We start from the raw sequence: 15,266 nt of genomic DNA, 5'->3' as shown, positions 1-15,266 counted from the left end.
AGAAAAGGATGAAGGTAGAATGAGGATTAAACACCCTGTGAAAGCACCACGTCACGTATCCACTGATGCTTCCTGTGCCTGGCACCTACTTATAGACAGGGTCCAGCCAGCACCACATACTTGGCCTGCTTTAGCTTCTGCTGCCGCCTCATTGCTTCGGCTTTCCTCGCCTTCTCTGCGTTCTGTTCTTCCACAAGTTTTCGATGAGCCTGCACTCTTCTATCTCTTTTACGGATGAAAGCTACCAGCTGACGGACAAGCTCATTCTTCTCTTTCCTTGCTTTGTCTCGAATCTTTTTGTTCTCTTTTTCCATGGCTCGTTTCTCCCAGTGGTTTGAAGCCTGTCGTGTATCATATTCTTCTTTCCAAGCAAAGTTCTTCTGAGTGCAGAAACTCTGCCAATAAGCGTAGAAAGGATGGACTACCTAGTGACAAAGAAAATAGGTAAAATGCTAGATTTTCATTTGGATTTCTTTTTTAGTAAGGCAGCAAATATTGCTGCTGCAAAGCATCTAACCTCCTTTCTTCATATATACAACTTTACTATTAATCAACAGAGAGGACAGTCCTTTGAAGGCTTTACACAATAACTCTTCAGAATGAATTTGATGAGGAAATTAATGGAATGGGACCATGATCACTAAACAGTGAAAAGAGGGGTGGTGATCAGGAAAAAAAAAAGAGAGGAAGAGAGTCACAGTAAAAGACCGAGAACTAGAACCCATTTTTTTAAAATAAAGAAATGGGGAAAAGATACACTGACAAATGCTAATTACAAAATGGCAAAGAATTTTTCTTCTACCGTATCATAGTCGCTCTGGGAGTCTCCAAAAGTTGGGAAATCTTCAACATCCTCTTCTAAAGAAGATTCTAGTTCTTCCTTGGCAATCATTTCAAAAACATTACGATACACTGTATAAAAGCCCTAAAAAACAGTAACAGAAACACAAATTCTTAACACTTTTGTAGTTTAATTATAGAATAAGATTTTAAAATGCAACATGAAAACCTTTAATGTTACAGAATCACAGTCCCAAGCTCCGTCACTGCAAGTACATTTAGTTTTCAACTGAAGGTCTTTACATGCTGACAGTTTAAATAAATATGAAGGCTCTGTTTTTCAGTTTCCAAAATGAACATTCTTTCACCTTCTATTGTAGAATAATTTTAAGAATTCTCTTTGCATTTGAGAGTCTTACTTAAGTGCCTGATAAGAAATTATCAGTGAGTTCATTTCTTACCTTTTCATCATCTCCATAACCAGAGTAACAGGTCACAGTGAAATAGTGAAGCAAATCTAAGCTGTCATCTTGATACTCTCCATCAAGCCCACCTTTAAGCAGAGCCTCTCTATGATTATCATACCTAAACAAAAAAAATTAGCGACATCACTGAAGGCTGAATAAATAAGAATTCAAAAGGATTCCTTACTCTGAAACAGTCAAAATATAATTATTGTACATTTTAACGTGGTCAACCCACAACCAAAAGATCTGAAGAAAAATATCAACAGGCAAAGACTTAATAATCTTTCACAGAAGTGCTGATTAAAACTATGACTGCAAGTCCCAGTACATTACAGGCAGTATACGGTACTCGCCAATACAAAGAGGGGAATTTAATGAGCCAGGGAATGTCCATGACTCTCCGAGAAAGGCAGCTGCACTTTCACACGAAAGAGACCTTACTAATAAGACAGTAGTGGACATCACCTGGTCCAGAGACTAATTACACATTTGGGATCTGGGAATTTACCAACATGGACCAGAACAAAACTCTTCTAATGTTTATGTAAACAATCTAGGAGCTTCACACACATACAACTGCCCCTCACTCTGTAAAGTCAGTTATTACCCTCGTTTGCTATAACATGAAATTGAAGCTCAGCAATATTACATAACATTGTCTACAGTCATAAAGCCAATAAGCAGCAGAGCTAGAATTCATAACCACGTGTCCCGCACCAGAAGGCCCATGCTCCTCGCCATTGTGTAGTACTGCCTCCAGATGACAGGAGAGTTAATAGGCAGGGCCTTTAAACAAAAAGACAAGGGAATCCTCGGGACAAGAAAACAACCTAAGATCTAGAGAAGAGCTAGAGCAAAAAGGAAGGCAGGAAAGAATTTCAAAGTTTCCAAAGGAAGGCGAAAGCACTTCTAAGGCCAGATTTCCAAATTCCTCAGGAGGAGAAAAATTTAGGATTCTCTGTTTTTTAATGTAAAAGATAATTTAATAAGAATTTTCCTCCAGACGCAGCCTCTGAGTCGCCCGGCACCTTCTGTTCGGTCAGCGGCGTTGAGGGTCTCGCCGAGGCGCGTCGTCCGCGCCGCTCTGCTCGTTGCACGCCCGTGCTCGCCCGCCCACCCGGCCTGCGGAGCTCCCGCCCGTGTCCCCCGTCTGGTCCGGGGGGTCTGGGCACCGCCTCGACGGCGGCTCCGCCAGACGCGTGGACTGGACCGCAGCCCGCACCCCGAGCGGACGGCGTCACGAGGCACCTGCCGTACTTCTGCCGCGGCCAGGTGGTGCGGGGCTTCGGTCGCGGCCCCAAGCAGCCGGGCATCCCTACAGCTAACTTGCCTGAACCGGTAGTAGACAATCTTCCCGCTGATGCGTCTACCGGCATATATCATGGTTGCGCCAGTGTTGGAAGTGGAGATGTCCATAGGATGGTGGTGAGCATAGGATGGAACCCATACTACAAGAATACAAAAAAGTCCATGGAAGCTCACATCATGCATGCTTTCAAAGAGGACTTCTATAGGGAAATTCTCAACGTGGCCGTCGTCGGCTACCCCAGACCAGAAAAGAACTGTGATTCTTCAGAGTCACTTATTTCAGCAATTCAAGGTGATACTGAGGAAGCTAAGAAACGACTAGATTTACCAGAACATTTGAAACTCAAAGAAGACAATTTCTTCCAGGTTCCTAAAAGCAAAATAATGAATGGCCACTGATGGAAAAGCATCTTATTTATGCATTCGCTGTTTCCTAATATTTTACTGCTCATAACTCTACAGTCTCATCTTGGTTATCTTTTAAAAATCAAACATTTTCCTACAGCTGTGAATTAAAGAGTACAATGTAGTTACCATATTATGTTCCAGCTGCTCAATTAAACCCATCCTGTTACAGTACTAAAAAGGTTCATTTTAAAAATCAAGATTCTTTTTTATGTAATATGTTGATTAAAATGGACCACTGGAAAGGCCTAAGTGTTTTAGAATGGAAATGAAATATATACAAATACGGGTAACAGGCAGGTCACCAGTTTGAGATGAGAACTACAATTCTCGTGGTAAAGTTCTAGCATGCATGTACCTGTACAGCATGCTCTGCTAGTCAGAAGGCTTATAAAAGTAACTATATTAAGCAGAGGTTTGACAGTTTATTACAAACCTAAGGGGAAAAATCCAGACTTTGTATTTTTGATATTTTGTGCACTTACATGTTATTATAGACATGAAGACTTGTGAAATTTCATTTTAGTTAGTCATTTCCTTTAAAGGCTCAAATCACTGTACTGTGTTCCATTTTGTTACAGCTACCTCAGTTCTAATTGGTCTAGACTCTCTCCCTATTACTTTTTTGTTTTTCTTTTCAAACAGTAAAATGAGTGTTTTTTGAATCTCTAGTTCTCATTTTGTGTTGTAAAACACTTCTCTCTTTTTAAGAGTAGATCTTCTTCAACGTTGTTCTTCACCTTTGTTTCCTGTAAACAACTGGCAGTGTCAGTTCTTCCATTTAGAATATCCAACTCTACATTTACAAAATGTAGAGTTTCATCTGTGTCTGTATCTGCCATCCCATCCCTTCACTATATGAACAGTGATTAAGCGCATCTCTCTTGCGTTTTAGAAAAAACACCCAAAAGTTCATCTGCAGGTTTCCTCAAAGTTTAATCGAACACCTAGCATTTCATTTATCTATATCAGTTTCTTAAACAACACAAAATACTTGTTTCCCTCCCAGGGAAACTCTTAAATAAAGCGTTTAATAAAGAGCCAACTAAACTATGAACTACAAAGTTATTTGTTTTTAATGTGATTATATGTTCCTAAGCAAATGCAAACTGTTGTAGCTGTGTGTGCACAATGTAATTTAAGGCTAAAGAGTGCTATCTAGAAGATAATTTTAAAGATAACTCATTATAAAACCATTCTCCCCTAATCTGCATAAATGGGAGAACTGATTTTAACGAAACTGTTTATATAATATTTAGAAGAACATCTAAAGCTAATGTTGGAGAAGGGGGAAGCAGGAATAAATTCAGTTGGATTGTTTGACTTTTTGGTGTATGAATTTATGGCAAACAATGTACTATATGTCTTTTTCATTTCTTCTTTATAGAAATACTTAGAAAATGTAATTTAATGTTAGAAATCCTATACTTGAACGAAGCCTCAATTATCAGTGGTTCTATGAAACAAAGTTAAAAACAAACATGGAAAGTGTAAAACAGATTTGTGTTTGTGTGAGTAGCTTGCGACAGATTGTGTCCTCATTAAGTGTGAAAATTCTTTGATATTGTCACCTTACATTTTGTTAAATATCTATTGCTTTTGAAAAGCCTATAGTGTGTGGTTTAGGAGTTAGTTAATAGTGTCTACATTTTTTAAGTTTTATATTATTTATATAAGAATTTATATAAGAAATTACAGTAGGGCCATTTTCGATTAGTCAGTATTTTCAGGCCTTGAAATAAATCTTGACCAAGTGAAACAAAAAAAGAATGTTCTTTACAGCCTTTCTCTCTTGACAGCTGGCCGTGCTTGTATGCTATCACACAGAAGACTTGCACGGGTGAAGTGAACACCCATCTGCTCTGCGGGATCTTGCACAGTTATGTCAGGGCTTTGTAGCAAAAAGTTCACTGAGAATCTGGAAACCCAGAACTTCAAACGTAGAAATTTTTGTTTGGAAATGGCATTAAATGATCAGGTCATCCTGAGTTAAAGAATCTGTTATAGATGTAGAAGCTTAACTCAGTTTCTTATATAAAGTAGTTCTTGGGAAAATATTATAATTCTTGATGAAAACACTGTATCTGTTTTTTAAGGAAAAGTCAACATTCTTCCTTTTCTGACATCAGTAAATTTGTCAGACATCTAAAAGACCTTATTCAAAGAGAAGGCACTTCATAAGTACCAAAGTTAAAACTATCTACGATTGCCAAGCTTTGTGTTTCATCGTCTATAACATCAGAGTTGGAGTAAGCATCTCTAAGGTTCCTTCCTACCAACACACTGCATTTTATATAATGAATAGGTGACCGGCACTTCAGAGCACACCCCAAACCATTTAACATATTACATTTTTAAAAAACCCTCTGGTGACCGTTCTTCCCAACAAGATACGCAAGGAGGGACAGCGTGACGCTCACCATGCTCTTTCCTGAGGGTCGCTCAACACATCGTACGCTGCTTGGATTAGTTTAAATTGCTCAGCTGCTTCTGCGGCATTATCCAGATTTTTATCTGTTAAAACAAAGGCACAGAAATTCAGTCATCAAAAAAGTAAAGGACAGGGCTTCCCTGGTGGCGCAGTGGTTGAGAGTCCGCCTGCCGATGCAGGGGACGCGGGTTCGTGCCCCGGTCCGGGAAGATCCCACATGCCGCGGAGAGGCTGGGCCTGTGAGCCACGGCCGCTGAGCCTGCGCGTCCGGAGCCTGTGCTCTGCCACGGGAGAGGCCACGACGGTGAGAGGCCCGCGTACCGCAAAAGAAAAAAAAAAAAAAAGTAAAGGACAGACTCTAAAAGGGACCTCTTCCATCAGAAATGCCATAAATAGATGAGTGTACAAAAACGAAGAAAAACAACTAAGGAAAAACAGAGAAAACGGATGACAGCTGATAATCAGGATCTGTTACAAGTGTCAACTTGAGTAGAAATTTCATGCTTTTCTCTAAATCTCAGTGCATCACTGAGCACTCAACCTGGATATCCACAAATAGAAAAGACTGAGAAGTACACATTTTATTTTTAGAAGCAGTAAAATACATAAATCAATCATTTATAGGAAGGCTGTTACTATTCAGCGCTAGATTATGTTTAATCCATCTTTACCACCATCCTTAAGGCTTTCTTTCTTATCAGCATATACCAAAATAAATCTCATAAAGTTTAAAAACTATGTACTAATTACTATTCCCCTAGTTGTGCTTCCTTAACTGTGGAATTCAGAAAGCATCTTTGCCTCAGGGTGGTAGCCAGCTTCCAAGATGGCCCCCAAGGACCCCCACCTCCTGGCATTCATGCCCTGTGTGGTTCCCTCCCATGGCACCGGGCGGCGCTGGTCTCTGTGACCGAAAGCAGGTGGCAGGAGTGGTGACGGTACAGGACATTACTTCCAAGATTAGATCATGAAAGACTGTAGTTTGCATCTTGGACACTCGCTCTCTCTTGGATCACTGGGAGTAGCCAGCTGCCACAGCATGACACTCCAGTGGTCCATGAAAGCCCACGTGGTGACGAATGGAGGCCTCTGGCCCACAGCCAACAAAGAACTGAGTCCCGCCATTACTATGGAGGTGACCTTGAAAGTGGGTTTTCCCAGACAATGGTGATTCAACCTGCTGAGAAAGCTTGAGCCAAACCACCGAGCTATACCACTCTGATTCTGATCCCCAGAAACTGTGTGAGTCCGTATTATGAAAATATTTGCTAAAAAAAAGAAAACATTTGCTGTTTGTTGTTTTAAGCCCTAAGTTTTCGGTAATTTGTTACACAGCAATAGATAACTAATACACTCAGAAAGCAAAATATTTTGAACCTACTATGGAGTACATCAATGTTCTTTAAGCTACAACTCAATATTTGCCTCTAAGAAAAAAAATATGACAGAAACAGTGTTAAAACAAGGCCCTCAAGGGTATCCTACCTCCTCTTTTCAGATACCGTTACACAGTCCCAAGTCCTTCAAGCGGGCTTCTGCTCAACAACTGACACGGACAACACTTTCTCAAGTGCAGCCATTTGCCATAGCTCTTTTTACTAAGATGCTTTAACACAAAAAGCTTTAGATATAGAATCATGCTCCCTTGGAATTTTTTTAAAAAGTAAGAAACAGAAACAAAAGAACTCCATCACAGGAGCCTAGCTGTATAAGTAATACAACGCAGGTCTAACTCCCCTTCCACAGAGCAGCCCATGGGTCATCTCCTAGCCTACCTCTTCTCTGGACTAAATCTCCCATTTCTTTTGCACACTATAATACCCTCTACTTCAAATGCAGTCAAAGACCATGATCATCAAGGAGCCATTCATTAATTCCTTAACATTCTACTTCTAATCACTATAGCTAATTATATATTAGCTTTTAGCAACAATATCACAGTAAGTCATATTGAATTTATAGGTGACAAAGTTCCAAGTATTTTTTATATTAATTACTGACAAGAGGCACTTCTTTGGTGGCACAGTGGCACAATGCAGGAAGCCGGGGTTCAATCCCCAGTCAGGGACCTAGATCCCACATGCGTGCCGCAACTAAGAGTTTCCTGCCACAACTAAGACCCAACACAACTAAATAAATAAATAAATAATTTTAAAAAAACTCCTGACAAGCCAATATAACTGTATAACAAATATTTTTTTAACTCAAATATAGTAGTCAATCCATTCTGTGGCAGACACTAAAGGTTAGATCATCCAACACCTCCCCCTCCTTTCTCTCTTGCAGCTTTTACTGTGGAGGCTGGATAAGCTAAAAAATAAGCAAGTATTTTAGCTTATCCAGCCTCCCCCTTGCTGCTAGGGTTGTGACACAGTTCTGACCAGTGAGATGAAAGCAGAAGTCTATTAGTGTATTTTCTTTCCTTCCTCTTTTTGTCTTGTACGTGGACATGAGAGCTGGAGCTTCAGCAGCCATCTTGAGACCATGAAGGAAAAGTCAAGAGATTCACAGTGACATTACTTAGCCACTGAAACAATGCCAGCAGGCACCTACCTCCAAGCCTCCCTGTGGTGAGAAAAATAAATTCTTAACTTACTAAGCCACTGTGGCTAGGTTTTCCATTATTTCCAATGCATACTATCAAATTCCATCTTGTTGTGGCCCTACTGCAATTGGATTCTAAACACAGGACACCCAGTATCCTGTTTTGATAATTTTAGATTTAATTATTTTAGATTTTTATTACTACTCTGTGGCAAATACTACTAGTTGCCTACTCGATATCCATTCTCTTCCTCCTAACAAACCTGATTTTGATCACAGTGGTAATACACACACTTAAAAAATTCACCTCCCCACACTTTCTTGAAGTTGGGGTTGTCGGGTGACCCAGTTTTAGCCAATCAGATACAAACACAAATCTACTAAGTGAAGCTTCTAGGAGAAGATTGTTTCTCCTGATGAAAGGGATGGGCCTGGGTGGCACTCACCTTATGCCCTTAACTCACCCCGTGTCCTGCCCAAAGCCCGGGTATACTGCCTGCAGGCAGATTATGAGGACAGGGGCAGAGGTTGCTAGTTCATTCCCTTCTTCCGGTAACAACTGAATCCTGATTTTATGGGGGCACCTGGTCCTCCAAATAAAGACTCCATTTCCAGTCCCCCTTGAAGCTTGGAATGACCATGTGACTAAGCTCCGGTCAATAAAATCTATAAAAGTATTCTATGGTGGCTTTTAAGACTTCCTGGAAAGGCAACCAGCACACACTCCGTCCCTGCTTTATCCTTTCCTCCTGCACACTGCTGCCTGGGATCCCCTGCTGCCGTTTCAGATGGTGAGTGAGGCCTCATCTGACAGCTGCTGAGCAGAGTCCAAGGACCTCATGGAGGAAACCTGCTACACCGGGGCTCACCTGCCTCTCTCTGCACCTCCACATGAGAGTAATGAACTTCTTTGAGGCTTAATTGCTTACACTTGATGCAAGGACTCAAGTCTCAGGGTCAGGATGATGGAGCAGGTCTTCAATGGCTTCATCAAGCAGCTGGAGCTACCAAAATGGGCCACCTTTGGATTTCTTGCTACATGAAGAAAATAAAATGACTATTTGTTTTGACCACAATTGCCAGCTTCCTGTCATGTGCAGCTGAACACAATCCTGATATGCCTCCATGGTGACAGTCCAGCTCATGATTTCTATGTCTTCGTGAAATCATTAATAACATTTTGGTCAGATAAACAAAAAAAGCATAGTTCAGATAGCTAGCTAGTGGGAAGCAGCCGCATAGCACAGGGAGATCAGCTCGGTGCTTTGTGACCACCTAGAGGGGTGGGATAGGGAGGGTGGGAGGGAGGGAGACGCAAGAGGGAAGAGATATGGGGATATATGTATACGTATAACTGATTCACTTTGTTGTAAAGCAAAAACTAACACACCATTGTAAAGTAATTATACTCCAATAAAGATGTTAAATTAAAAAAAAAATTAAAGCAGAAAGGCAGAAAAAGCCAGCAACTGAATCTCCTGACCTGAGACAAAACAGGCGGCTGTTTGGGGTGGTACGTGGTGGTTGTCCTTACCTTTTCATCTGTACTTTGTTGTCCTGTTTCTTCCCACTCCTTTCCTTCCTCCCTTAAAGAAGTCTGGTAAGAGCTAAAGCTTTTAAACATAAAAACCCACCAATGCACCATCTGAAAGTAAGATCTAATCACTTGCTGGAGCTTCTTTTTTTAACTAGTTTTTTCAATCTGTCATATGGCTTTTTATTTCACTTAAATATACTTGTAACAGGTTGACTAGGAGGTTGAACATGAGTGTAGTTGAGTTAAAAAGCAATCATAAAAAATGGAAAGTCCACCTTAATTATTAGCCAAATGCAAAGCCATAGGTATTGCAAATCCAGTCATTAAAGTTTAAAAGGCATTCTCATACTATCCTCTGTGCTTCTCTCTTGATCCATTCACACCGTCTTCCACTTTGTCCCAAATGTTGTTACACTACCTCCTAGAACATTTCATGGACTGTGCCTTTTAAGTCCTGCCCTGACTGAAGCCAGGTTCCCCGAGAACACCACTTCCCTACAGGCCTCTCGGGCTCCAGCACAGCTGTCATACGGCAGGTCCGGTGGTAAAGCTGACATCCTCCTGGTCACTGATTCTCTATTCACCCCTGAGGACAAACCAGCATTCCGTCGAGATTCAGACCATTTGGCCATCTCTCTGTCTTCCCGTCCTTCTCACTGTCTACTCACCTCCCAACTACTCCCCCTACTCACTGAGGATTTTAGCACGTGACTCAGTCTCCACCCCCAGGTCCTATCATCATCCTAGTCATGTCAGTGTCCCTGGACCTACTGGTCTCCCTACCTCCAGCCTTGCCCTCTCCAATCCATTCTCCCCACTACAGCCAGAGAGATACTAGAAAAATACAAACCTATCATCTCCCCTGCTTCCAACCCTTCAATGGCTTCCCAACGCCCTTAGGTTAAAACCCAGTCTGCCTAATGCAGGTTGCCACAACCTTCAAGACCCGGCCCCTGCTCCCCTGGGCAGGCTCACCTCTTTCCCTTCCTAGACTCTGCCGTGCCCTCTCTTGCCTTCCACCTCCTGTATTCCCTGTGTTCCCGCTTTAGGTCTCGACCTAGATGTCACTTCTTCAGGGATGCACATCCATCCCACCCACTAGAAAACCCAGTCCAGACTGGTACATGTGCTCATAAACACCTTGTATTTGCCCTCATACTGCCCTTATCTCACCGGATGACAAGTGACTGCTTTCCTCTGTGTCTCCCAGAAGACAGCAGGGCCAGCAGGGCAGGGACCACTCCTGTCTCGTTCCACAGTAAGGTGTTCAGGGAACAGTCATCAGATGAATCACTGAAAGCCTGGCTTTCACAAGGAGTGACCTCACTACACAGTGCTATTGACCCTACTGGAAATTATTCTCAGTTCCTCAGTAACAGAAATAAAGGTAATCTCTTTCTTTTTTAACAATGAAAATGGGCAGCCTTTCTATATGAGGTACATATTAGTCTTTGAAGCACAGCCCATATGTCATCTAACATCTAACACAGTACCTTACACACAGAATGAAATTAAACACTTGCTGAGTGTCAGACTTAACAAATTAATGAGCCAGCAAAGCAAAGCATATCAAAATCATGCATCTCCTGGGACAGTATTTATCCCTTATATGTATAGGCATTTTCAAACCAAGATATTTAGGATGTTACGAATTCTGATGACATTCAAAGAAGCTATTCACATTTAGTTACTAACACATTTGGTTTCAAAGTAGTTAACTGATATTTTAGTAACATTTGCCTTCTTCTTTGCACTCATTTCCAACTAGTCACCAAATCTGGTAATTTTTCTTTTGCAACTTCTTTTCATCCCAGGCCATACCCCTCCCACTGACCCCAAGCCTAGTTTTGGCCCATCGGTGCCCAAGGCGGACTCTACCTGACTTCTGTCTCCACCCCTCCTCATACTACTAAGCTGCCTTCATAGCACCTTCCCAATATATCTTAATAAAGATGGAGTGAGGGGTATTACTGAGCGGGCAGCTGGTTTACTAAAACCAGCTTCAACCCTCCAGTACTGGATAAACAAATTTCACAGTCCTTCGCCTAACATTCAAAGCCCTTTACAATCTAATATCAAACTACTCAAAAACGTTTTAATACTGTAATCAAAATTATATATGCACTTGGTGACAAGCATTAATCCTCTTTCCCACCCAGAGTCAACAAATTCTTAACTCGATCTCTAATGGTAACCCCTATTACTCTAAGAATATGCTTCTACACTAATTTTGGACCTATTAATTTTGGATATAGCTAATGACTTTTTTTTTTTTTTTTTTTTTTTTTTTTTTTTTTTTTTGTGGTACGCGGGCCTCTCACTGCTGTGGCCTCTCCTGTTGCTGAGCACAGGCTCCGGATGCGCAGGCTCAGCGGCCATGGCTCAAGGGCCCAGCCGCTCTGCGGCATGTGGGATCTTCCCGGACCGGGGCACGAACCCGTGTCCCCTGCATCGGCAGGCGGACTCTCAACCGCTGCGCCACCAGGGAAGCCCGCTAATGACTACTTAATGAATATTTAGCTCATTTACATCTTCCCTTCCAATACATCAGATTTTTTTTTTGTTCCTCTGTTGGTCATCATTACAACTTTAAGCAACAAACCCATACCTTTATTTCCTGTTCCATCAACTATAACCATTACCTTCTGACTTTGGGTCCCGAGCCTTCCTTCAGCTCTTCTCTCAACCCATATTTTCAGACTTCCGATAAACACTGCCTTCGGTCGAACTGTCCCCTAGGCCATCTTTGGGCCACCCGGTCCTCTTTCCCATACTGTTATATTCACTTCTGTCAATCCCATTCCTCCAGGATCCAGCTAATGGCTAGACTCCTCTGCCAAGGGGGAGCCTCACTGCCTCTCAGTACATAGTGAAAACTCCCTGCCCTGAATTCCTGGGGCAGTTGTTAGTTGTTCTATCAACACAGCTACCAATTATATATGCTATGCTATTTTGTTTGCACTTGTATTTAACTTTTCGTGTGTGTAAGGCATGTTTTCCAAGCAAGACTCTGAGGTCTCCATCTTACCATTTCAGAGACTCTAAAAACATACTTATGGACTAGTTCTAATACGAAAGCCTCTTATAAACCTCAAAAAGCTGAGATTCAAATACTTAGTTCCCCAGTCTAGAAGATCAAATTACTTCATGACAGTCACAAAGGCCTGGAGTACAACCAAATAAAACATCCAAAGGAAGCATACTTCTAAGTAAACACATGAACTTCACTATGGAAGACACTCAAAGTTCTTAATCTACAGAACATCCGAAGTGAAGTACAGGGTCACTCAGCCTACCAAAAGAGAAAAAAAAAGCATAGCTATTTAAAAGACATTTCACTAGCTCCTTCGTCTTAATTACACTTAAGTATCTGGGATCCCTTGATGAAGTTAAGGGCAGCGGAGAAGCCCGGGGAAGCCGAGCTGCAGGGGAGTCCAGCAAGGGACCAGTCTGAGGCAGGACTGGGTTAAGAGCTCGCGACTCCTCCCCGCTCGGGGCCGTCTGCGAAGGAGTGGGGGGAGCAGGGAAGTCTCTAGGATGTTATCTTTCCCCAGCCAGGGGCCACGCGGGAACCGGGGTGGGGGGTGCGTCCAGGAAGGGACGAGGTGCTCGGGGCTCGAGTGAAGCCTGGGGGTGGAGGGCTGCGTCCACCGAGGAGCCGAGGACGCTCATCGCCAGGACTGCGCAGGGGCCACCTAGCCGGGCGCCGGGTCGGGCGCCGGCCCGATTTCCAGGGCGAGGGGAGTTACCGAGCGGGCAGCTCCGAGCACAGCCAGGTCCCTGGAGTTACCCTAGGGAGAGGGGTGAGAAAGGTCGCGAGGGCCGAGGCTCCTGCGAGGGGCCACGGCGGTTGCGGAGTAGTTACCCGGGTGCCATTTCAGGGCCAGCTTCCGATAGGCCTTCTTGAGCTCCTCCTCGCTGGCGTCGCGCCGCACCCCCAGCGCCTCGTAGTGACACTTCATCGCCCGGCCGGGCGGGGGGCTCAGGCTGGGGCCCGGGGCGGGGGCGGTGCCCGGGCCCGTCCAAAGTGGTGGTGGTGGCGCCGGTGGTTCTCTCCTGTAGCAGGAGCCCGGCGCCCGCACCGGGCCAGCCAGAGAGCGCGGCGGCAGCGACGGCGGCACAGGGCGACGGCGGCTCGCGGCGGCCAAAGGCGGCGCCGGTTGCGGCACGCGGGAGCGCGGAGGGGGAGTTGCCGGAGGCCGCGGCTCCGCATGGGTTAGGGGAGGACCCTGTTCCGGAAATAGCCGCGCAGGAGGGAGGCGGGGCCTTAGGGGAACGGAGGCGGGGCCAAGGGAGGCGGGGCCACGGTGGGTGTCATTGTGAGGGACACAGAGGGCAGTCAGAATGACACCAACTTGACAGCCGACCTGAGAGCTGAGATAGGAGTCTCATGGGATGATAGAAAACATCTTGTGGTTCATTAATGTGAGTCCCGCTTTTACAGATGAGGACACTCAGGCAAGTGGTTTGCTCGAGCCTCCCCAGCCAATCAGTGGCAGGATTCGGTCGGATCAAATCCAGGTTTTTTAACTCTTCAGTTATCTTCGGTTACCACGTAATGAGATCTCTGATATTGCTAGTCCTGACCAATGTGCATGAGAAATAAGAGTAAATGAGTTAAACTGAAACAATTTAAGAGGGAAGCATCAACAAGTATTGAAGTAACATAGTACTAAATGTTTTACCACCAATGTGAATGAAATTGTGCTGATCCACCCATCCATCACTCTTTAATCCTAACTTTCTGGCCTCTAAACCTACATTTCCAAGATTGGTTTACCTTAAGAATGAAGTTAAGGGAATTCCCTGACAGTCCAGTCGTTAGGACATGGCGCTTTCACTGCCAAAGGCCTGGGTTCCATCCTGGTCAGGGGAACTAAGATCCTACAAGACCAGCGGGCAGCCAAAAAAAAAAAAAAAAAAAAATGCAGTTAAGAGATAGTATTTAACCAATAGGTTTTGGTTGATCTGATACACTATATTATGGGATGTAAGGTCTGAACAACTGTTCCAAGCAATTTGATAAGGTGTCAAAATAGTATCCTAATTGTCGTTAAAATGCCTCAGTATAGGGCTTCCCTGGTGGCACAGTGGTTAAGTCCTCCTGCCAATGCAGGGGACACGGGTTCGAGCCCTGGTCCGGGAAGATCCCACATGCCGCGGAGCAACTAAGCCCGTGCGCCACAACTACTGAGCCTGTGCTCCAGAGACGTGCTCTGCAACAGGAGAAGCCACCGCAATGAGAAGCCCACGCACCACAATGAAGAGTAGCCCCCGCTCATTGGAACTAGAGAAAGCCCGCACACAGCAACAGACCCAACGCAGCCAAAAATAATTTTTTTTTAAAATGCCTCAGTACACCAGAATATTTCACTGTAATGTGGAATGTTTATATATATCAGTTGTTAGATGTAGGTTGTCTTTGTCAACGACGTATGGTTAGAGAGAAGGGCTGGCTCTGTTGCTAACAAATATCTATTGTACAGGGCTGGGTATCCAAAGTTTAGGAAGCTGTCCCTTTCTTCCCTAAAATGCTGCCCCCTGCACAATCAAAACCAACCAACTCTAAACCTCATCAAGTTTCTAGGCACACTGTCCAACCCACTACTCAAAATTCATACTTGCCTCTTTTCCAAAGGAAGATACTATATGGTCTTGGATTGTAAATTGGTAATAGGTAGGGACTGAGAAGTTTGAGTGCAATGAAAAACAGGACCTTTCCCCATCTGAGAATGGAATTGGGGGAGGGGGGGTTGGACAAAAAGTGAAAAAAGAACTTTTTTCTTCCTCCAAC

The 15,266-nt window shown here is 43.7% G+C and overlaps 1 protein-coding gene and 1 pseudogene across 3 annotated transcripts in view; one reads left to right on the top strand and one right to left on the bottom strand.

The window, feature by feature from the left end:
* DNAJC21 (DnaJ heat shock protein family (Hsp40) member C21) overlaps positions 1-13,684 on the bottom strand; it is a 58,331-nt gene extending 44,647 nt beyond the window's left edge. For 2 of the 3 annotated variants that reach the window (XM_067030864.1, XM_059063239.2), the window contains exons 1-5: positions 13,338-13,679; positions 5,381-5,474; positions 1,242-1,365; positions 803-925; positions 121-425 (exon numbers count right to left, since the gene is read on the bottom strand). In XM_067030864.1, the coding sequence (XP_066886965.1) occupies positions 121-425; positions 803-925; positions 1,242-1,365; positions 5,381-5,474; positions 13,338-13,434 (743 nt within the window). In that variant the 5' untranslated portion in view covers positions 13,435-13,679. Of the gene's footprint in view, positions 1-120; positions 426-802; positions 926-1,241; positions 1,366-5,380; positions 5,475-13,337 lie in introns of all 3 variants that reach the window. The other variant, XM_067030863.1, reaches the window with a different exon arrangement.
* LOC131756147 (riboflavin kinase pseudogene) lies at positions 1,556-2,956 on the top strand (annotated as a pseudogene).
* Positions 13,685-15,266: the final 1,582 nt, after the last annotated feature.

This window comes from Kogia breviceps, chromosome 4, assembly GCF_026419965.1.
Source record: "Kogia breviceps isolate mKogBre1 chromosome 4, mKogBre1 haplotype 1, whole genome shotgun sequence".
In the NCBI taxonomy this organism is placed as follows: domain Eukaryota; kingdom Metazoa; phylum Chordata; class Mammalia; order Artiodactyla; family Physeteridae; genus Kogia; species Kogia breviceps.
Note: the sequence above shows the minus strand (reverse complement) of the source record. Positions and strands in the feature narration are given on the sequence as shown.